This window comes from Oreochromis niloticus, linkage group LG12 (genome assembly GCF_001858045.2).
Source record: "Oreochromis niloticus isolate F11D_XX linkage group LG12, O_niloticus_UMD_NMBU, whole genome shotgun sequence".
Lineage (NCBI taxonomy): Eukaryota > Metazoa > Chordata > Actinopteri > Cichliformes > Cichlidae > Oreochromis > Oreochromis niloticus.
The window spans coordinates 31,285,451-31,308,275 of NC_031977.2; the positions used below are offsets into that span (position 1 = coordinate 31,285,451).

General features: G+C 39.3%; 2 protein-coding genes across 2 annotated transcripts; both read right to left on the minus strand.

The window, feature by feature from the left end:
- Positions 1–5,783: 5,783 nt before the first annotated feature.
- LOC112841853 (E3 ubiquitin-protein ligase TRIM69-like) lies at positions 5,784–6,895 on the minus strand. The gene has a single exon (XM_025897114.1). The coding sequence runs from the start codon at positions 6,705–6,707 to the stop codon at positions 5,784–5,786; it is 924 nt and encodes a 307-aa protein (XP_025752899.1). The 5' UTR covers positions 6,708–6,895.
- Positions 6,896–18,218: 11,323 nt separating this feature from the next.
- LOC100705847 (nuclear factor 7, brain-like) lies at positions 18,219–20,389 on the minus strand. The gene has a single exon (XM_013270931.3). It carries the CDS (start codon positions 20,123–20,125, stop codon positions 18,740–18,742), a length of 1,386 nt encoding a protein of 461 aa, XP_013126385.1. The 5' UTR covers positions 20,126–20,389; the 3' UTR covers positions 18,219–18,739.
- Positions 20,390–22,825: the final 2,436 nt, after the last annotated feature.

A 22,825-nucleotide genomic window follows, 5' to 3' on the forward strand; every position in this document is an offset into this window, starting at 1 on the left:
CCCATTAATGCAGCGTTCCTGTAGAGAAATCCAGTTTGGCTCAAAACAAGAAATTACATCACTCAATCTTATTAAAGTCTGAATAATCACACTTACATTCACGTCAGTCTGATCAGTTCTAATCCAGAGTCCTGCTTTGAAAAAGCAAATTGTCTCTTTATGATCAAATCAAATCGATGCTTGAAGTGAACTAAGAGGGAGTCAGATCTTTGCTGAAAAGCACACATTTGGAGGATTTTAATAAGAAAGTTGAAGAGACGCGAATTTGGTGAGTTAAAATTACTTAAAGATCTGCACAGCCGTTTGATGAATATTTATTAGATTCGTTTGTCTTCTGGAATGCTTATGGTTGTTTGTTGGTGTGATCTGCTCCTGTTCCCTCGCTTCCCTGTGTACAAGTTGGAGGGAGTGTTTGTGTGTGTGCTGTGGTATGTTGGTTTTTGTTGCCACACCAGGCCTGGAGAGTCTCCCGCCTTTGAGCCAGCCACACCTGGGATTAAAAACTCACCTGTTGCCGATCTGCCTATCAATGAGCCCTACTTAAGGGCTCATTGATAGGCAAAAACATAGTTTCTGAATATTTCTTATGTTTCTCATGTAAATATTTGATCAGGTCAAAATCTGAATGATTTATTTGCTTTTCAAAGTTTTTGAGTGTGAACAGTAAACTGCGACACTTATTAACTGACTAAACAACCCGTTCTCACTCCCGTCCAGAGGGTGCTGTTAGTCGTTCAAAGAGTTTTGAGTTCCTTAAAATGACACAAAAGCGAAAATGTAGAAAATCTTGACCTCTCCATTTAAAAAAAAGAAAAGATAAGCTTAATAGAATATAAAAATGACACAAAGAAGGTGAAGCTGTGGTGTTTCAGAGGTTCAAGTAACACAAGTCAGCTTGTTCTCAGAGTCCTTATCTGCAGTTTGAATTAAAGTTGTGGTTGCAGCCAAAGACAGAAATTTGGATTCATCACTGGGTTTAAATTGTCAACCTGCCAGACTCCTGCTCTCACACTTTGAAAAGGAAGAAAAATTCTTGACCCTCATGAACATGAAGCAATAATTTTTTAGTAAATTGCAGCTGAAATACATAAAATGAAAGGTTCATTTTTCAAATAATACATCATTAAAATATGCTTATTATAAACTAAATGTATACCATTGAAATTAAATTCCCTTGACCAGATTCAATTAAAGATTACTGTATTACTGTAAACTGAGGCCATAGTTCGAGTTCAGGGACACAGGACCTCTGAATGTCTGTGAACACGTTACAGTTCAAGAAAGTTTCTACGCTCAACAAATGTAACGTCTTTACAGCTTGAATCTTGCAGTCCTTCAAGAAAGCAAAGTTCTTTTAGGGAGCTCACCTGTTGTAATTGTGTTCTAGTTAATTAACCACCAAACACAATATCTGCTTTTATACCTGGGCTGTAGCCTCAAACCTGCATAAGATTTTAGACCTGCAGACTCCAACTTTCATGTTTGTCATGAACTGAAAAGTGATGAGATGGTGATGTCACCAAAATAATAAAGAGAAACTAAAGAGAGGAATCATAGTGGACACTGAGAAACCAGAAATGCTAATAATGAAAAAATAAACAAACTGATATAAACTTGTTGATATGACATAATATGACATTAAACTGTGACAACACAGAAGAATTTACAGTCACATGTCACAAATCAGATTCTGGTCAAAGTCATGTTTAAGGTATTACTGCCTTGAAGTTGTCAATCACATCCACTCTTTTATGAAACAGAATACCATAGAGCTTTTATAAATGCATTAAATGAATACATGACAAGACAACAAATACTTTATTTATTCCAGAAGTTGGGAAATTACTGTGTTAAAGCAGCCAATTTCACGTACAGAGTCTCTCTAATGGTGTGAGGTCTAGCAGGTGTCTAGTCACAAAATACATTTAACAAGAATTTTGATCATTCACTTAAAGAAGCAGCAGTGCTCTTAAGACTTTTCTGTGACTGATGAAGTCGGAGTAAAAAGAAGTGCTGAGGTAATGCAATATTGTGATCAATGCAGTGACAGAGTTTGTGTGAGAAACCAGAGTTAGGCTGTTGTTGTTAGGCTGCACAATAAATGCACAAAGTCACATATAACAGTGTTAGGCCAATGATGATATTTTAATATTCTTCATATAAATGAATTTATAAAACGTGCATTAGCTTATGATTAATAAAAACATATTCAAAACCACAATTGTTTAATTCTGGAGAGATCACTAAATGGCAGCAATAAATACTTGATTAAATAGGCTGATGCTAGTACTGGGTACCTTGTGTAGTGGGGTGTAAGTAAACTGTGTTAATTTGAATTAGCATTAGGAGACTTATACGGTAATTGTTACAGAGGCCTAAACTGCTGATGATGCAGCCCATCAGCTTTCATTGGCATTACATGATTTACAAAATGACTGAATGACTCATGGCTGTGCCTTAATGTTAAAAAGACCGTATCAATGTTTTTTAGTAAACCTAAAACTACCGTGGCTGCAGTAAAAGTTCGCTTGGGTGCACAAAAACTAATTAATGTTGAGGATTTAAGTATTTGGGAGTGCTACTAGACTCAAAATTACCCTTTAAAAAACACATTTAATAAGTAATGAGAACTGTAAATGTTAATATACGGAACTTTAGACATATCCGCACATCATTAACGGACAAAGCAGTGATTACATTCCTGCACTCTATGATACTGGCTCATATTGAATACTGTATTACAAGTTGGTCCTTTACCAGTCTTGTTGCTATTGGGCCAATCAAAGTATGCTACAAAAGAGCACTGAAAATATTAGACAAAAAACTTTTGTCATACAACCATTGTCAAATTTTAGATAAATACAAGTTTCTAAATTTTACTAATTTCAAATTATTTAAAGTGTAACATAAACACAGTGAAGCTGGAGGATGAACGTTAACTTTTTTCCATTTGATAAAAGTTAATGTGAGGGTTCCCGATGGTTTGGGACAAATGCAATCGCATGGCAGGATGCTGTAAACGGACCAAACTTCAGTCAGGAGAACAACTGAGATAATCCATCCACAATACGAGGTTAGTCATTAATATACTGCAACAACATGGGAATAGAGCAGCTGTGAGAAATTTCAACATTAATGAATCAATGGTACAGAAGTGGAGGAAGCAAGAAGAATGAGTTGAGTATAGTTTGATCTGACTGCTTTGTTTCGCTTGGTGCACCTCATGTATGAAAACATACCCGTTCACCGACAGTGCGCCTTATAATCTGAAAAATATGGTACATAAAATTTGTATGTAATGTATTTGTAATTAATTTTAACATGTTTATCATGATGAAGACAATCTGTGACAGGTGACAGTAATAATTATAGTCTGAGATTTAACAAAAAGATCTGAGGGTTAGTTTGTGTCTTTTAGAAATGTATTACACAGGAAGTAGAAGCAGGATCAAGGATGAGTTAACAGCAAATGGCAGTGACACCTCACTGCAGACTGTAGTTTATATGACTCAGTTTAAAGTTTGCCTGTTGTAATTATGAAATTAACTATCAAAATATAGCTGCCAAGTTAACAAAATCAAATCAGAATCATCATGCACCACTTCATGTACTGACAAATTCTGCAAATAGAAATGCAGGATGTTGCTCATTTCTTAATCGGGTTTATGAGAACGTGTGAATGAACTCATGAAGAACCTTAATGTAACAGTGACCTGTGTCTAAATGAATAACATCACTTTATACATTGAGCAAACCTGAACTTTTACATAAGGCAGGATTGAAAGTGGTTTCGGAGAGCTCATTCACAAACTATGATGTTATAGTGATGATTCCCACAATTTCAGCTGCAGTCTCCTCCTCTCTGAAGCTTCTGCCTCCTGCTCTCCACTCTCTTGTTAAAAGACAATAAAAAGACATACATGACAAAAATAGTGAGCCAGAAACCAACAGATTACCCACATGATAGCCTCAGACTCCTCAGTGTTTCAATACAGAGTGTGTCTGACCACCTAAAAAGCAGGTGTCCATTTAATGAACTTTTGCTATTAAAACAATAGTAAAAGTACATTTAATAGTACAAAATACTCGTCCTCTCTGTGCTTTCATTGAAGTTCACCTTATCATGTTATTGTTAATATTAAAAATATACAGAGTCTGCATTTAGTGAGTATTAACAAATGTTCCTGACCACAACCTTCTCTGATGTAAAGATATGGCAAAAAGCTAAATGTTGGACAATCAATGGATTAAAAAAACGTAACAAATTCACCAAATGTGTGTTTTTCAGCACAGATCTGTCAAAATAAACACGTCTCAGCTCAGTTCAACAGTGTAGAAATTTACTTTAATTTTCACTCACTATAGTCAAGAGGCAGCACGGTGGAGTGGTGGTTAGCAGTGTTGCCTCACAGCAAGAAGACCCCAAGTTCATCTCCACCACCTGGGCTGGGCCTTTCTGTGTGGACTTTTCATGTTTGTGTGGGTTCTCTCTGGCCTTTTTTCCACCTCCACTTGATATCTACAATATGTTATTTGTCTTCACCAGATGGTGCTGCTAGGCTGTCGTTCAGATACGCATATTATTTGTGTGAGTAGTTGCCCTCAAAACAAAAACAAAAAAGGAAAACAAGTAAAACATTTTGACTTCTCATGTCTTTACTTTATCTTAATATAGCATAAAAATGAGACCAAGAATGTGAAGTGTTTGGTATCTTACATATTAAGGAACAATGCAATCAGTAGAGGTGGGCAGATCGATCCAAGTATTGATAGTATCGATACCAACTCTGGTATTGCTATGGGATCAAGTCTACCATGATAGGATTGATGCTTTGTTTCTATCCCCACATATTTGTATTAAATTCATACATTTTTTGGAGATTAAAATTATACCTCAAACATGCAGTCTGAGGTATAATTGTTACATGCCATGACAAGTGGCACTGTTATTCCTCTGTTTTTCTTGTCTTTCAAGTGTAAAGCCTGTATCTATTGGCCCATTTAAAGTTAATTGGTATGTGTCTATTGGCTGATCTGTGCACAGTAGGTCAATCACTTGCCAGGGATCATTACAAAAGGGCAGCTGCCTAGCCAGTTGGACCTGCTTCTGACTCTCTCTGTGTTTCTGTGTGTGATCTTAAGGTGGGTTTAATAAAAAATAAATAAATCTGTGTTTCCTGACTCAAATCAGTGTAGTTTGAATAAAACAACATCGATGCATTAAATCCTGAATTGATTTTTAAAAGAAATATAATTTGCCCAAAGTCATTTCTTTGAATTTGGAAAACTTTAAAGAAGACGTGTTACTTTCAAATGTTATTTAACTGAAAACAAGATGCTGATAATCAGGAAATTTAAATCTTGTAGTTGTAAAGTTGACTCTTGCTGATGTTTAATCATTAATCCTTCTTTTAAGAAGTGTCACAGTTTGCTGTTCACACTCAACAACTTTGAAAAGCAAAGAAATCATCATCATTCAGATTTTAAAACTATCAAAAATATTTACATGAACAACATGAGAAATATTCTGAAAATATTAATTTAAAAGAAACAAGAAAAAAATGTAAAAGTTTCTGACAGAAACTCGAGTGGGTCACAAGATTTTCACATGAAAAAGTTGCTTTGGTTTCATTGAATTGCTAATAGTTCCACTAGATCAACAAAATGAAATAAAACCTGATAATGAAGTTAGACAGTGTGATTAATAATTTCCCTGAAATTAACCTGCTGCTGTACTAAAAAAACAAGAGAAAAAACAGTTAAAATAAAGAATCAGTTTACAATCAAATCTCAGTCTGACAGATTTTGATTAAAGAGGTTTTGGCATCTCCTGCATTTACAACACAGAAATATGGGAAGAGTTTCTCAGTGAAAGTGTCTCTGTGAGTGTAGATGTGAGTCATGTCTTCAGGGTCATAGAAGGACACCTCCCCCCTGTCATAGTCCAGCTGGACTCTGATCCTCTGGAGACTCTTCTTCACTGTCACAGTCTGACCATCACCATTAGTATATTTTCCACTGCCATGATTTAAACACCAGATTCCATATTTTGGTGAAACAAAACACTCTCCCTTTCTGTCAACTGACTCTTTAATTAAACCTACAATCCAGTCAGGATGGTCTCCCACCTCCACCACCCAGATGTGTTTCCCTGAGCTGAAGCCCTCAGAGCCAAAAACATTGGAATACTTTGTGTTTCTCTCCGGATTATCAGGAAGATGCTGCTTTGTGTCTCCATTCCTCACACTGGTCAGATCATCAGACAGATAGAGACAGGCATTTGCAGTGTTTGGGTCCAGAATGACAGGACTGAAGTGGACCTTGTCCTTCATCTTCTCCCACACTCTGAAGGACAGGTTGCCCAGGTGTTTGGCCACATCTGTCAGTGCTCCTGAGACCAGCTGTGGATCTGACACTGAGCTCTGGGCTCTGGCTCTGCTCTGAGTGTCTTTATAACTGCTGAGGAATGGCACGCTGTGTTTCTGCAGCTCTTCTTCAACAGCAGAGATGCTGTCTGACAGAGAGGAGATCTGCTCCTCAATCATCTTCATCTCTCTGCTGATAGTCCTCCCCTTCTGCTCCTCTTCCTCCCTCAGAGCTGCCAGTCTGGACTCCTCTTCCTCTTTCAGGAACTGCTGGAGCTTGTTGAACTCTGCTCTGATCTGCCTCTCTGTGGACAACAGCTGCTTCTTCATGTGTTCCTTCATTTCATTGTATGTTTCCTCCAATTGTTTGTATTTGTTCCTCTTGTCCTGCAGAGACTTTAAGTCAGATTTCAGCTGCTCCTTCAGGTCACTGACTGCTTCTTCTACAGGAACCACTTTGTGACTCTGGTGGAGAGAAAACTCACAGACAGGACACACAGCTCTCTGCTCGTCCACACAGAACAGTTTAGGCACTTGATGATCATTACAAAATACATCTATTTTCCTCTTCTTTTTTACTGTCTCAGATGATTTGTCTCCTTCTGTCCCAGCAAAAGAATCTGCAAGTTCTTTCAGTGCAAAGTTCACACCTGGACGATCCCTTGAAGATTTTCTTTTACAAATGGGACAGTTTTTGTTTTTAGTTTCTTCCCAGAATTTCTGCAGGCAACTTGAACAGAAGCTGTGGTTGCAGCTCAGAAACACAGGATCTCTGAAAATCTGAACACACATTTCAGCTTAGGAAATTTTCAAGAAGAGCTCTCTCAGTCATTTGATCTTTAAGTATTTTTAACTCACCAAATTAGTGTCTGTTGGACTTTCTGATTAATATCCTCCAAATGTGTGTTTTCCAGCAGAGATCTGACTCCCTCTCAGTTCAGTTCAAAAGTGTCGAAATTTACTTTCATTTTCAATGACAGTCACGTGTTAAACTGACTGCACAAGTCAGCTTCTTCTCAGAATTTTAATGTGGAGTTTGAACTGAAGTTCTGGTTGCAGCCAAGAGATAAATTTGGATTCATCAGGGGTTTGAGATTTCCAACCAGAACCCTGCTCTCACAATCTCCTGATTTTCCGATAATCATCAAACACAATATCTGCTTTTACTTCCTGGGTTGTGGCCTCAAACCTGCAAGAGATTTTAAACCTGCAGACTCCACCTTTCAAGTTTGTTGTTAACTGAAATGTGATGAGCTGACCAGAGTGAAAAATACCACAAAAGAACAACTACAGTGGACACAGAGAAACCAAAAATACTAATAATGAAAACTAAATGATATAAATTTGTTGATATGATATAATTTGACATAAGTGAACAGTCATAATAGCTGTGTTTCTCCTGCGTTTGAATGATCTGTGATGGACAAGTGACCTTTCTAGAGTATATCTGGACTCATGTGACATCTGGAATAACTTTAAAAACCTGAGTTGGATAAGTGGTCAAAAAAGTCTTAGCCACTTTTCTAATACCTAAAAAAAACAACAAAAAACAAAAAAACAAATAAAATTTTGTTAAATAGATCTAAAAAATATTTTTTAGGAAGAAACAAGAAATAATAATGGGTCTGCTGGATGTGTGTGTACTACATATATTATATATCAGTGTTACCAAGCAGAATATTTACACGGTGCAAACACACACACACACACACACACACACACACACACACACACACACACATTTAATATATGATATCAAATTCACAGCACACTTAGTTTGGAGTACATTAATGAAGACAATTAAACAACAATTATAGGACAAAATTCTTATTTGTTTCAGTGTTTGTGTATCACTGTGCCTTTGTAGTCATGTTTGTGAAATGTCCATTATCAGTTAGCTCCCGAGTAGAGAGTCAGGTCTTTCACTGAATAAAATTAGAATACAATAACTTGAAAATGACAAAACAGAAGAATTTACTGTCACATGCCATAAATTTGATTCTGGTGAAATAAAGTAAATACTTACATAAAAAAAGAAATCACCAAATCATGTTACACACACCCATAGTTTATTTTTTATTTCCATACAAAAACAGAAACCACAATCATCAGATACCAAATGGCATCATATTTAGATATACATACTGTGTCAAAGGACTATATATTACAGTATTACCTGACAACTTGTATTAAGTCAGTGGTTCCGAAAGTGTTTTTGATGGGCCCCCCTTTGTTTTACAAGAAAATGCTGCGCCCCCCCCCCTCCCGCGCGCACGCGCACGCGCACATCCTTCAAACACACACACACACCCATATTTTGTTTTCAAACTCCATTGCGGTTTATGTCACACCGCAAACATTTAGTAAACAATTAAGCAAATACGAGTAAACGGCAATAAATTACAGGTAGTAATAAAATATACTACTAACTCTTTTACGCTACGTCCACACCTACACCGGTACGTTTGAAAACGCAGCTCTTTCTATGCGTTTGGACCTTGCGTCCACACGTAAACGGCGTTTCGAATCACCGAAAACGGAGATTTTTTTAAAGCTCCTTTTTAATGTTTACGTGTGGACAGCAGTGGCGGTCCTAGCCTGTTTGGCGCCCTGGGCGAACACTCCCTCTGGTCCTAAAGTGTATATTTATTTTCTTACTGTTCTTATATTTATTGTTTGTTTACTTGCACTGTTGTAACTGAAGCCTCGTCATCTCGTCTCTCTATATACTGGACTGTATGTAGCGGAGATGACAAAGTAAACTTTATAAAGTTTACTTTGACTTCAGCAGTAAACAGGCGCACCGAGGGCTCTTGCGCTCACTTTTCGCATATAGAATTTTGAAAAAACATCGGTGCAAATTATAAGTCTGTCTCATTATGTCTGCTGTTTTCGTGTTTGTTGGTTTGTTTTTATTTTGTTTTATTTTGCGAGTTATTAGATGCTGCTCCAGCCAGCCAGAGAATCCCCCGCCGCCCCGCCCTCTCCTACCTGTGCCGCAAGCAGCAGGCACACCTCGCAAACGGAGGGCGCCCTTACTCCCAGCAAATGGGTGATAGAAAACCGATCGGTGCCTATGCCATTCCCAGTATGCGCTGGCATGACGTCGGGGCAGCATGAGTACGAGCAATTTTTTTTTTTTGCCCATGCCCGTGATGCCGCCCTGGGCAACTGCCCGTATCAAAAACCGCTACTGTGTAAGTAAGTAAAGTAAGTAAAATTTTATTTATATAGCACATTTCTAGATAAAAGATCACAAAGTGCTTCACAAGGTATAAAACAAAAACAGTCCAAAGTTAACAAAATGCAATTCTAAAAAGATGTGTTTTTAGCTGTTTTTTAAAAGTAATCAATGAGTCTGCAGATCTTAAGTTCTGAGGAAGAGAGTTCCACAGTCTGGCGGCCACAGTGGCAAAAGCTCTATCACCCTTGGTTTTCAGCCTAGTATGCTGAATAACAAGTAGGCCCTGATCACAAGACCTCAGGGACCTACTAGGGACATAGGGCTGTAAAAGTTCAATGATGTAGGCTGGTGCTTGTCCTTGAAGAGCTTTAAATGTCAGAACCAGTATCTTAAAATGGACTCTGAATTCAACGGGGAGCCAGTGCAGCTGTATAAGCAACGGTGTCACATGAGAGTACTTAGATGTTCTTGTCAGAAGCCTTGCTGCAGCATTTTGGACAATCTGCAGACGCTCCAGGGAGTTTTTGTTTAGACATGTAAACAGTGAATTACAGTAGTCCAATCGTGATGAAATGAATGCATGAATAACAATCTCCAGTTCAGTATGAGATACTATGGGGCTCAGTTTAGAAATGTTTCTTAAATGATAGAAGCAGGACCGAACCAGAGATTTGACGTGGACATCCAGGGTAAGAGCAGAATCAAAGGTTACCCCTAGGTTCCTGATAGACGATTTCACAAATGTTGATAGAAGATCAAGAGCATTCATTATGTTAGGTACATGTCTGTCTGGAGCACATACAAGGACTTCAGTCTTTTCTTCATTAAGTTGGAGGAAGTTGTCAGCCATCCAACCTTTGATAGTTTCTAAGCACACATTTAGAATCTGCAGCTTAGAAACATCTTCAGGTTTAAAAGACATATATAGCTGGATGTCGTCTGCATAGCAGTGGTAGCGAATGTCCTCAAAGGGGCTCAAAACATGCTGAAGAGGAAGAAAATATATTAAAAACAATAAGGGCCCCAACACAGAACCTTGTGGCACACCATAGGACAGGGACGTGGAAGATGACCTGTACTTAGAGACCGCCACAGAAAAGTATCGTTCATAGAGATACGAGGAGAACCACTCTAAGGCAGACCCAGATACACCAACCCAGTATTTCAGCCTTTCAAGCAAAATGTAATGGTCAACGGTGTCAAAGGCTGACGTGAGGTCCAACATTAGGAGCACAGAACACTTTCCTGCATCGTTTTGCATCAGAATGTCACTGAAAACTCTAAGAAGGGCTGTTTCAGTAGAATGAGCTCTACGAAAGCCAGACTGAAATTTGCCAAAGAGATTATGTTTGTCTAAAACTGCTGTAAGCTGCTTAGCCACAACCTTCTCTAATATCTTAGCAATTAACGGTATTTTTGAGATTGGTCTGTAATTGCTAGTGAGAGATGGGTCCAGCATAGGCTTTTTTAACAGGGGGTGTATAACAGCAGTTTTAAAATAAGCAGGGACTTTACCAGATCCCAGTGAGGTGTTAACTATGGTGAGCACACAGGGACCAATAGAGTGAAAGACATTTTTGAATAACGATGCGGGTAAAATGTCGAGTGAACAGGAGGATGCTTTTGTTGCATTAACTATTTTTTCCAGTTCTCTTAGTGAGACGGGTAAAAAGCTTTCTAAAATGACAGGCCGAGCTGGCGTAGGAACTGACAATGCAGATGCTGATGGGGACAATTTTTTCCTTACATTACCAATTTTTTCTAGAAAGAAAGAAAGAAATGTTTCACAGTCTTCATTAGAAGAAATAATGGCAGCAGGTGGAGCAGGAGTAATAATATCAGTAATAGTGTCAAATAATACTTTAGGATTACCTCTGCTCTTTGCAACCAGATGAGAAAAATAAGCAGCCCTCGCATCTCTAATTGCATTGTTGAAAGAGGCTAAAAGATCCTTTAAGTAAAGGAGATGAACATTTAAATGAGTTTTCCTCCATAAGCGCTCAGCTTTACGACAGTCACGTTTTATGGCGCGGATGTTGTCATTTAGCCAGGGTAAGGACTTGGAAACAGAAACTGGTCTCATTTTAACCGGACAGATTTAATCTAAAATCGAAAAACAATGGTTATTAAATAGATCTGTTAAGAAATCAACGCCGTTTTGAGGGGATAAAGTTAAATTAAAAGCATCCGAGAAATTCTCCGCTGTGGAGGAATTTATGATGCGCGAGATAATTGTCCGGTGAACAGGAGACAAAGGCTCGTGAAAAGACATGTTAAAAAGAATACAGTGATGATCAGAGATAAAAATGTCCTCAGAACAAATAGAATCAATATTCAAACCCAAAGTAAAAACAAGGTCCAGTGTGTGTCCTTTGTTATGTGTGGGGCCTGACACATGCTGGGTAAAATGAAAAGAATCCATAATGTTGATAAAACCTCTGGCAAAGAGGTCGGAGTCATCATCAACATGCATGTTAAAATCCCCAACTAAAAGCAGTCTGGACAACCTCATAGTAGAGGACAGGAAGTCGCTAAACTCCGATAAAAACAAGCTATTTGGGCCGGGTGGACGATACACCACAGCACAATAAAAAGGATCCTTACTTCCGATTTTGATCAGCTGTAATTCAAACGAAAGAAAGTGTCCAACTTTCACTGAGCGGCAGTTGAAACGGCCCCGACATGCCACCGCGAGACCTCCTCCACGACCAGATCCCCGAGGCTGGCCGATGACGGAGTAACCGTTCGGGCACAGTTCAATGAGAGACGAACAGTCCAAGTCCCGCTGCCAGGTCTCGGTCAGAAATAGGAAGTCCAGTTTTTTGTAAGATATAAAATCGTTAAGAACGAACGATTTATTAGTCAATGATCGGGCATTAAAAAGTACCATGTTCAGCGGGGTGTGGACGAGGTATACAGAGTTCGTCATGCAACGTCGAAGGTATGTGCCTTTTTTTCTCGTTATGCTGTGTGCCACGTTATTGTTTACATGAGATGAATTGCAGAATGGCAGATAGAGACAAAATATTGTTACTGTTAATCTGACTATCTTGAGGTTTTACACGCTTACATACACACACAGTTACTGTCCCCCCATTTAGAAAGGCAGAGGCGTCATGGTGTAATTATTTTATGTGTAGTTGTTTTTTTCCCGTGTAATAATATTCAACATTGCCATCAATACATTTTTCAAAAAAATGCCTCTCTGTGCAAAACGGGTTTAAAAACATAAACAGCTGTGGGATACTGTTTGTCCGTGATTTGGTTAGACCAGCGCTGCTCCCGACGCAGGGAAAACCAATTCTGCAGGGGAGACCTGCCTTGGCACTTGTGACGGTGAAGCCAAACGGAAGATATGCTTCACCATATTTTCTAGTCTTTGTCTTAGAATGAAGTTGGTTTGGGAACATATTCAGCGATGCTTCATCTCCTGCTTTGCGTTTGTGTGGGCGCCCCGTCAAAAACCTGTCCATTATGCTAGCAGTGTCCAAACATTCTCCCCCCCCCCCTTTTCATGCCGCGCCCCCCTGCAATGGCTCTGCTGTCCCCCTAGGGGGCGGGCCCCACACTTTGGGAAGCTCTCTATTAAGTTACCATGTTTGAAGTACCTCCCAAAAGGTTGATTCTGTTCATCTGGGCGTAGCGTTTTCAGTGAGAGAAATGTTTTGTCACTCTGGATGAGTGACTTCTTCAGTCTCAGCTGACTGCAGGTTTCCCCAATCTTATAAACAGTACTTTTGCACAAAAACTGAAACCAGCCCACTAAAGGAACAATGGGCTGCGAGGTCAGTTCCTTCATCATTAATATGCAAATTGTCATGATTATTGATCAAAGACCACTGATGGCCATGAGTACTATTCACAGAGAGTTGGGGAATGGCTGCAATCACAGCATTGTAAGATGGTTAAAGATGTAGCCTTACGCCCCCTCCTCCATTCAGAGATGGCCTTTCCCTTTTCACGTAAATGGCCTCCTTGACTCCGCGCTCAAACCAGCGTTTCTCCCTGTCCAGGATGTGTACATCCTCATCATTGAAAGAGTGTCCACTGGCCTGTATGTGTAAATAGACTGCAGAGTCCTGGCCTGACGAGGTACTTCTTCTGTGAAGTGACATACACTTCGCCAGAGGTTGTTTGGTTTCCCCAATGTATAAATCACAGCAAGCCTCCTGGCACTTAACAGTGTACACTATATTTCTCTGTTTGTGTCGGGGGACCCGATGGTGGTCCAATTTTTGGCGTAGTGTGTTTTGCGTTTTAAAAGCAACTGAGATGCGGTGTTTAGAGAAAATCTGTCTAAACTGTTCCGATACTCCTACAACATGAAGTCTGTGAAGTTTCTCTTTTCATCCAGGTCATTGTCGTCTAAGAAGAAGGGAAAGAAAAGCGTCTGAACTTCTTTAAATTTCAGATGCTTTTCTTTCCAAGCTCCTTAGACTGACACATAAGCGAAAACCCTTAGTGATCCCTTAGGCAACAGTTGTCCTTCTCTCCTGGATCGGCTGGAGGTTTCTTTAGGTGCCTTTCCAGCTTTGACAAATGTCCAGCTGGCATAACTACATTTACTCAGGGGCTTCTTGACGTGATGTTTTTATGCAAAATACTAAAGAGATTTTACAAATGCACGAAATGAATGCATGACAAGATAACAAATACTTAACATACGCCAGAAGTTACTGTTATGGCAGTCAATGAAACCAAATACAAAAAAGTGATGAGCTCAATCAATCAAAACCTAATATGAGACAATAAGGAGCTTATATCTAAACAGAATACGGTGATTTTGGTGTCAGGTGTGCTCTCACTTGGTGTTGACCCACTCTGTGGTAGAATATCACTTCCTGTTACAACACACAGTGGTGGGTTTGTGTAGCTTAAATATGTTGCCAGTTTAATTAAAACATTATAGATAACATCTTATTTCATTGTATAATCTTCATGTGTGTCTTCATGTGCTTTATCCAAAGCACAATCTCTGATTCACTCACAAATAATTTTACAGTATTGACTCACTGTGTCTTTAGGGATTTGCTAACTTAGCTTAGCTCACAGCTGACTTGCTAGCAGCATGGCCTTTTCACCTATCCCTCTTGCGATCTCCTGCTTATTGTTTCAGATGTTTAATTACTCCTTGGCCTTATTTAATAATAACGATACTTCTAATAAATGTAGCTGTTTGCAGCCTTGAAAAACCCATAAATAGCCAGGCCCCTGTAGCCGGTGCAGCCGAAGGTAGCGTAGGACCCATTATGTCTCCCCAAACAGATTGTACCGAGAAACTGGCTTGAACACAGGATGGCTGGGTGATGATGAGGAAGAAGCACAGTCCTAAACAAGAAGCCCCAAGAACACCACAAAGCCATTAATGTGTCCCTCCGCACGACACGCCTGCCGGAGATCAAACTGGTAATTGGCGATTCTGTTCTGAGACATGTGAAGCTAGAGCTGGGAGCAGGGAAATTTAACCCTAGAACACTATCGCCGGGTGATTTACACCTGAGCAAATACATTTACATGATTTCTCTCTCCTGCAGCTGTTTGCGTGTTGAGGAGCCTGTGCCTTCACCAGGGAAGTCTCAAATTTCCCAGGAATGGGTGGACCAAAGACCAGCTTTCCAGAGTCATTATTTTGTTTTAGGAGGTTTTTTTTCATTTTGTTAGACATGGCACAGTTGAAAGTAAAAGAAGACCACTCTAATTTGTCATGTGTTGTCATATTTTGATATATTTGATTACTTTTTATTGGTTATATTATATCGGGTAAAAATCACCCGGCATTAGTGATTGTGTTACTATTTATAGCGATAGTGTTCTAGGGTTAAAACTGCTGGCTAAAGGTAAATGTAAATTCTGTAAAATTATAATTCACATCAGCAGTAATGACATCCAGTTACGTCAATTGGAGGTCACTAAAGTTAATATTGAGTCTGTGTGCAACTTTGCCAAAACAATGTCTGTAGTTTTCTCTGGTAACCTCCTGAGTTGGACCAGGAGTGACATGTTTAACTGCATGTTCTCGTTAAATTGCTCTCTCTCTGAGTGGTGTCCAAAGAACGAAGTGGGCTTTATAGATAACTGGGTAACCTTCTTGGGGAAGCCTAGTCTTCTTAGGAGAGACGTCACCCATCCCCCTTTGGATGGAGCAGCTCTCATTTCTAGAAATCTTGCCAAATTTATTTAACCCCCCAAAACGTGACTATTCAAAGTTGGGACCAGGAAGCAGAGCTACAGTGGTACACACCTCTCTGCAGCTTTGCTGCTCCTGTCGATAGCTATCTATATAATACAATAAGAATAAATAAAATGTGCAGGAGGGAGGAGAACAGGATTTACTGTTATTGGCAAGCCAGAGAGTGATCTAGCAAGGATATGCAGCAGAAATGGGAATACATCAAAGAGTAAAGGGATATGTTGACAACATGGAAAAAGTACTTTAAGGGGGTTGATGACTGAAGAAAATGACAGAGGGTGGAGGATAGATGGAAAAACATTAGGAACAGAAGGAGGAATGCAGAAGAAGAAGTGTACTGGTACCAATTTTTAGGAAGAAGGGTGATGTGCAGAGCTGTTGTAAAGCAATAAACCTGATGAGCCACAGAATGAAGCTGTGGGAAAGAATTGTTGAAGCTAGGTTAAGAAGAGATGATGATCAGTGAACAAAGCATGTTTTAATGCTGACAAAGAAAACTACAAATGTGAAGTTTGATTTGAGAGTGTTGATGGAGAAGTACAGAGAAGGGCAGAAGGAGCTGTGTCATTGTGGATCTAGAGAAAGCATATGACAGGGTGTTGAGAGAGGAATTGTGGTATATTAGACTGGTGCAGGACATATACGAGGACAGTGAGACAGTGGTAATGTGTGCAGTACGAATTACTGATGGATTCAAGGAGAGGGTAGATTACATCAGGGAGAAACCTGTTCCTTTTACAGGGGTTATAGATATATCTGGTTGATCCCAACTATCCATGTATTGATGTTAACACTGGTGGTGTCACTGGCGTAAAGAGAATGAGGAACGAAAAGCTACCAAAACCTATACTGGGAAAACTAATGAGCAAACCTGAAATCATAATGAAACGGGATGAAGAGCAGAGAGACGCAGAACAATGAACAAAACACCATCAAACGCCGACAAGCCGACAAAAAGCACAGACCGACACCCACTATATATACACACACATGGTAATCAGGCAATGACACACAGGAGGAACGCACAGCTGACCCTAATTCACATGATGACAGGAAGACACAAGCTGAACACAATGATAACAGACAGACCATCAAAGGAAAACAGGAAGTACAGACTGTTTTACAAACACACACTCAAGGACACGAACACAACACCGGGAGAGCACGCGGGCAGGTATAACAGGACACAAGAACCAAAAAACCCCAAGGACTGATACGCAATCAGAAGAAACTAGAAAATAATTAACAATAAACTCAAAACGCTGGGTCAGCGACCGAGGACCATGACAGGTTTTGCCTTTTCAACCACAGGTTTGTCATTAATACTTAAGAGCTTGAAAAGAAAGAGACTGGATTTGTTTCCCATTTTTTGAAGATGTTCCACCTCTCATACAGGCGGCTTCTTCACTTCAGTTTGAAACTAACATCTTTGGTTTGCAAAGTTTTCGCTTGCTAATGTGATCTGAGTTAATCATGGAGTCTTCTTTCAAGAAGTGTTGGAACTTATGAACTCATATTTAAAACCTAAATATCAACATCGTTCTGCTTGGTAAGAGTATTTATATAAACAACATGACTAATAATCTGGACATCATGAAAAAATAATTTTAAATATTAGAGAAAGAAAGTAAAGATGAATCTTACTGAGTCTTTAAGAAGATTTCCATATGAGAAAAGTATCTTTGATTTTTATTTTAATTGTTATGAGTGTCAAGAAAGCAACAACAAAAAGTAAAAACCACACAATTAATTCAGAAAGTTGGATCAATAATTTACAATACGTTAACTCTGCTGTTGCTTTCAAGCAAACATCAGAATTAGAAAAAAATCTGGGCTGTCAGATGATAGGTTTGTAGCTTGAACCTATTCGCTGGAACGTTAAAGGCAATGTAATAACACAGCAAGCAAGACACGAAGTAGGCAAAGTTCCTTGTGTCACTCATGCATGAGGGAGGCCTGCCTGGAGCCAAGTGTCGTTCCACCTACTTGACCTCCATCAGACTCTCAGCCAGGTTCCCCATAGCACTCCTTTTATTGAGGTTACTTGAATATGCATAGGGTCATTAACATATGATGTATACATACACACAAAGGGTACCTTGCCTGTGGTTTTGCAAAGTGTGTGTGTGTGTGTGTGTGTGTGTGTGAATTGCTGACCAAAAAGGGTCACACAGCAGGAACAACATCCTAGGTCATAAAGAGGGTAACCTCCCCACACCCAATCTATGGTTCACCTAGATAACACAGTGAAGCCATACAAAGGGCAGGAAGTTTTACCACATCAAACAGACCTTCACAAGGATGTTGCCTGTGATAAAACACTACAGCCCCCCACTCAGAACCTCGAGAATCTGGGGAGGGGAGAACAAAAGAATTCCTTTCAACACACAGTTAAAGTACAAATGGTAAGAATAAAAATGACAAACATTTAACAATTCACTCTAACATCAGATCTGACAAAAAACAATAAAAGAAAAAACATTTTCAACCTTACCTGAGATCATTGGAACAAACAGCAGCTTTAAATGCAAAAATGTTTAGAAATTATACAAATAATGTTCCTGTTTAAATGAGATAACAGAACATACACAAAAATTTCCTAATTTGTGAGCTTTTTGTGTCTTTATCAGTCATCTTCTGGAGTTTCATGGATTGAAAAACACTCAACAGAGGGTTTAGTTAAATAGTGTTCAGTTGTAGTTGTAAATAAGACAGTCTTCAGATTTCTCACACTTAGAAGTGATTAATTGTGTCTGATATTATTAAACAGTTCCCACAGAATTAGAAAATATAAACTGAGAAAAGAGATTTTATGAATAGTGAATAACTGTAATTGTAAATTAGTTGTTACACAAATACGAGGTCAACTGGTATATCAGCATGAACAGTTAGGTCTATTCTACACATGAATATTTTGCACTTTTTTAAAACTATCAACAAAGACATACTTAACTACTAAACTAAAAAACAAAAGAGTGTTAGAAAAGAATTACTTTACAATCAAATCACAGTCTGACAGATTTTGATATCAGAGGTTTTGGCATCTCCTGCCTCTCCAATACTGAAAAATGGGAAGAGTTTGTCAGTGAAAATGTCTCTGTAAGTGTAGATGTGAGTCATGTCTTTAGGGTCATAGAAGGACACCTCCCCCCTGTCATAGTCCAGCTGGACTCTGATCCTCTGGAGACTCTTCTTCACTTTTACAGTCTGACCAACAACAATAATGTATTTTCCACTGTCATAAAATAAACACCAGATTGGATATTTAGATGAAGCAGAATGCTCTCCCTTCCTGCCAACTGACTCCCTAACTAATCCCAAATTCCAGCGTGGATGGTCTCCCACCTCCACCTCCCAGCTGTGTTTCCCTGAGCTGAAGCCCTCAGAGCCCAGAACATTGGTGTGCTTAATGTATCTCTCTGGATTATCAGGAAGCTGCTGTTTTGTGTCTTGACGTCTCACACTGGTCAGATCATCAGACAAATAGAGATAAGGGCTTGCAGTGTTTGGGTCCAGAATGACAGGACTGAAGTGGACCTTGTCCTTCATCTTCTCCCACACTCTGAAGGACAGGTTGCCCAGGTGTTTGGCCACATCTATCAGTGCTCCTGAGACCAGCTGTGGATCTGACACTGAGCTCTGGGCTCTGGCTCTGCTCTGAGTGTCTTTATAACTGCTGAGGAATGGCACGCTGTCTTTCTGCAGCTCTTCTTCAACAGCAGAGATGCTGTCTGACAGAGAGGAGATCTGCTCCTCAATCATCTTCATCTCTCTGCTGATAGTCCTCCCCTTCTGCTCCTCTTCCTCCCTCAGAGCTGCCAGTCTGGACTCCTCTTCCTCTTTCAGGAACTGCTGGAGCTTGTTGAACTCTGCTCTGATCTGCCTCTCTGTGGACAACAGCTGTTTCTCGATGTGTTCCCTCATTTCATTGTATTTTTCCTCCATTTGTTTGTATTTGTCCCTCTCGTCCTGCAGAGACTTTAAGTCAGATTTCAGCTGCTCCTTCAGGACGTCGATAGCAGCTTCTACAGGAATCACTTTGTGACTCTGCTGGTGAGGAAAGTCACAGACAGGACACAGAGGTTTGTCTTCATCCACACAGAACAGTTGGGGCTCCTTTTGATGTTTATTGCATACAGCCCAAGCTTTCTGTCTCTCAGCAAAGGAATCAGCCAGCTCCTTCAGAGGAAAGTTAATTCCAGGACATTTTTTTAGAATTTTTTGTTTACAACGTGGACAGTTTTTCTTTTTGTTTTGTTCCCAGAATGTTTTCAGGCAGCTTGAACAGAAGCTGTGGTTGCAGGTCAGAGTTACAGGGTCTTTGAAGGTCTCTGAACACAGATGGCAACTCAGGTGGCTTTTGATAAAAGTTGGTTTCTCAGCCATTTTCGCTCCTCTCAAAATTTAAAGAAAAACTCACCAAATGTTATTTCTTTCAGATTGTCCCTCTCAGTCTTCCGAGTAAGATCAGTTGAGTTCTCACCTCCTGTAATGGTGTCCTGGCTTCAGCAATGACATATTTATAATCTGCAGTTTCATCCAGATCTTTTCCTGGTTAATTTTTAATTCCCAACACTTTACTATCTGCTTTTATAACTTTTATACAGAATGGGATGTCACCTGAAACCTGTATAATGTTACCTTCAGACTGACAAGTAAGCCTTCAGCTTTCAGACTGTGGGCTTACTTGTGGTTAAGTTAACTCTTTATTGTCATTGCACGGTCATACCTAGAGTATTTAAAAGTAGAATGGGAGGCAGAGCCTTCAGTTTTCAGGCCCCTCTTCTGTGGAACCAGCTTCCAGTTTGGATTTGGGAGACAGACATTATTTCTACTTTTAAAATTAGGCTTAAAACTTTCCTTTTTGATAAAGGTTATATTAGGGCTGGATCAGGTGACCCAGAATCCTCCCGTAGTTCCACTGCAATAGTTCTCTCTGCATGCAATTTTTTAGCTATTATTAATCTATGGCTCCACAGCATGTCTTTGTCCTGTCTTCCTCCCCTCAGTCCAACCGGTTGTGGAGGTTTCTTTCTGTTGAAAGGGAGGTTTTTCTTCCCACTGTTGCCAAAGTGCTTGCTCATAAGGGGTCATATGATTGTTGGGGCTATTTCTCTTTTTTTAATGTATTATGGTAGAGTCTAGCTTACAACATAAAGCATCTTGGGGCAAGTGTTGTTGTGATTTGGTGCTATATAAATAAAATTGAATTGAATTAAAAGTTTATGGTAGACTAAAAAATGAGGAGTGGAGAACTGTGAAAAGCTTTCTTTGCCACAGAGGAAACAGAAACTGATAAAATAGTTCATTTTAATATAATATTTACTAATTTTTTCATCATTAATGACAGATGCATGATTGTCTTATATTGTAATGCTTAATGAAGTTTGTTTCTATTGTTTAACATTATTTTAAGATCATTGAAGCTTAAGGTATTCATTTCCAAAAGCAATCTGGTCCATCATGCTCTAATCATGCTTCAGAAATATCTTTTCCTTATTTTTTTATTACCCCTCTTTCTTCTCTTTGGACTTTACTTGACTGCTTTTATTGTCCAGCTCATGTACCTTTTAGTGCTGCATGGTGCATTGTCATAAACATGAAACGTCCTCATACAGTTTTTAATTCATTCATTAGGTTAACTTTCTGCAAAATATCAACAATTCTATTGTTTCAATCAGGACAATCAGGCGTATAAGCGAAAATAAACATTCAGATCCTTTTCTTCAGATACAATGTCATAAAAGACTTGGCCCTGTAATGTCTAAAAGAACTCATTGTCAGAGATTATCTCAACAGAAGAATTTGAGATTAGGTTCAGTTTTCAAAAGTAACCAGTTACACTGTCTTGATGCATGCTCAGTCATCCATAGAAAAACATCCTTGCAAGAGAGTTGAACTTTGTTGTGACACCAAGACAAATCCTGCTAGCGGAATTGGTCACAGCAGCAGAAACAGCAATTTGAGAAAACAACATTTCAAATGTGGAAACAACAACTGCGGACGAAAGTTTCAGCTTGTCTCAGCAAAGCAAAGCCCCCAGCATCCAACATCACCATGGAGGAGAGAAAGGCACTCACATCACCTAGTAATGACAACAATATTATCATCCTTCTGACAGACAAGGGTAGGCATACAGTTTTGCAAAACCAGAAAGACTATCATGTCACTGCTCAGTGACATAAAAACTAATGAGGGGTTACCACAGGCTTTACCAAGTGGAAGCTACACAAAGTCTGTATGGTTTACTGAAGATACATGAACAGGGTGTACTGTTCATGTATGCTGTAGAAGAGTCAGAGATTAATAACAAATATGATTCAATGCAGAGAGGTCTATTAACACACAGTGAGTGAGAAATGTGACTAAAAAAAGAAATATTCAATGCATCATTCCCCAGCAACATACACCTATTGCATCATAACTAAGGGAGGATTCAGGGTCACCTGGTCCAGCCCTAACTATACAGGGAGTGCAGAATTATTAGGCAAGTTGTATTTTTGAGGAATAATTTTATTATTGAACAACAACCATGTTCTCAATGAACCCAAAAAACTCATTAATATCAAAGCTGAATGTTTTTGGAAGTAGTTTTTAGTTTTAGCTATTTTAGGGGGATATCTGTGTGTGCAGGTGACTATTACTGTGCATAATTATTAGGCAACTTAACAAAAAACAAATATATACCCATTTCAATTATTTATTTTTACCAGTGAAACCAATATAACATCTCCACATTGACAAATATACATTTCTGACATTCAAAAACAAAACAAAAACAAATCAGCGACCAATATAGCCACATTTCTTTGCAAGGACACTCAAAAGCCTGCCATCCATGGATTCTGTCAGTGTTTTGATCTGTTCACCATCAACATTGCGTGCAGCAGCAACCACAGCCTCCCAGACACTGTTCAGAGATGTGTACTGTTTTCCCTCCTTGTAAATCTCACATTTGATGATGGACCACAGGTTCTCAATGGGGTTCAGATCAGGTGAACAAGGAGGCCATGTCATTAGTTTTTCTTCTTTTATACCCTTTCTTGCCAGCCACGCTGTGGAGTACTTGGACGCGTGTGATGGAGC

Bases quoted from the DNA above. Each gene is read 5' to 3' on its own strand.
- LOC112841853 (XM_025897114.1), bottom strand. From the start codon at position 6,707: ATGAAGGAACACATGAAGAAGCAGCTGTTGTCCACAGAGAGGCAGATC.
- LOC100705847 (XM_013270931.3), bottom strand. From the start codon at position 20,125: ATGGCTGAGAAACCAACTTTTATCAAAAGCCACCTGAGTTGCCATCTG.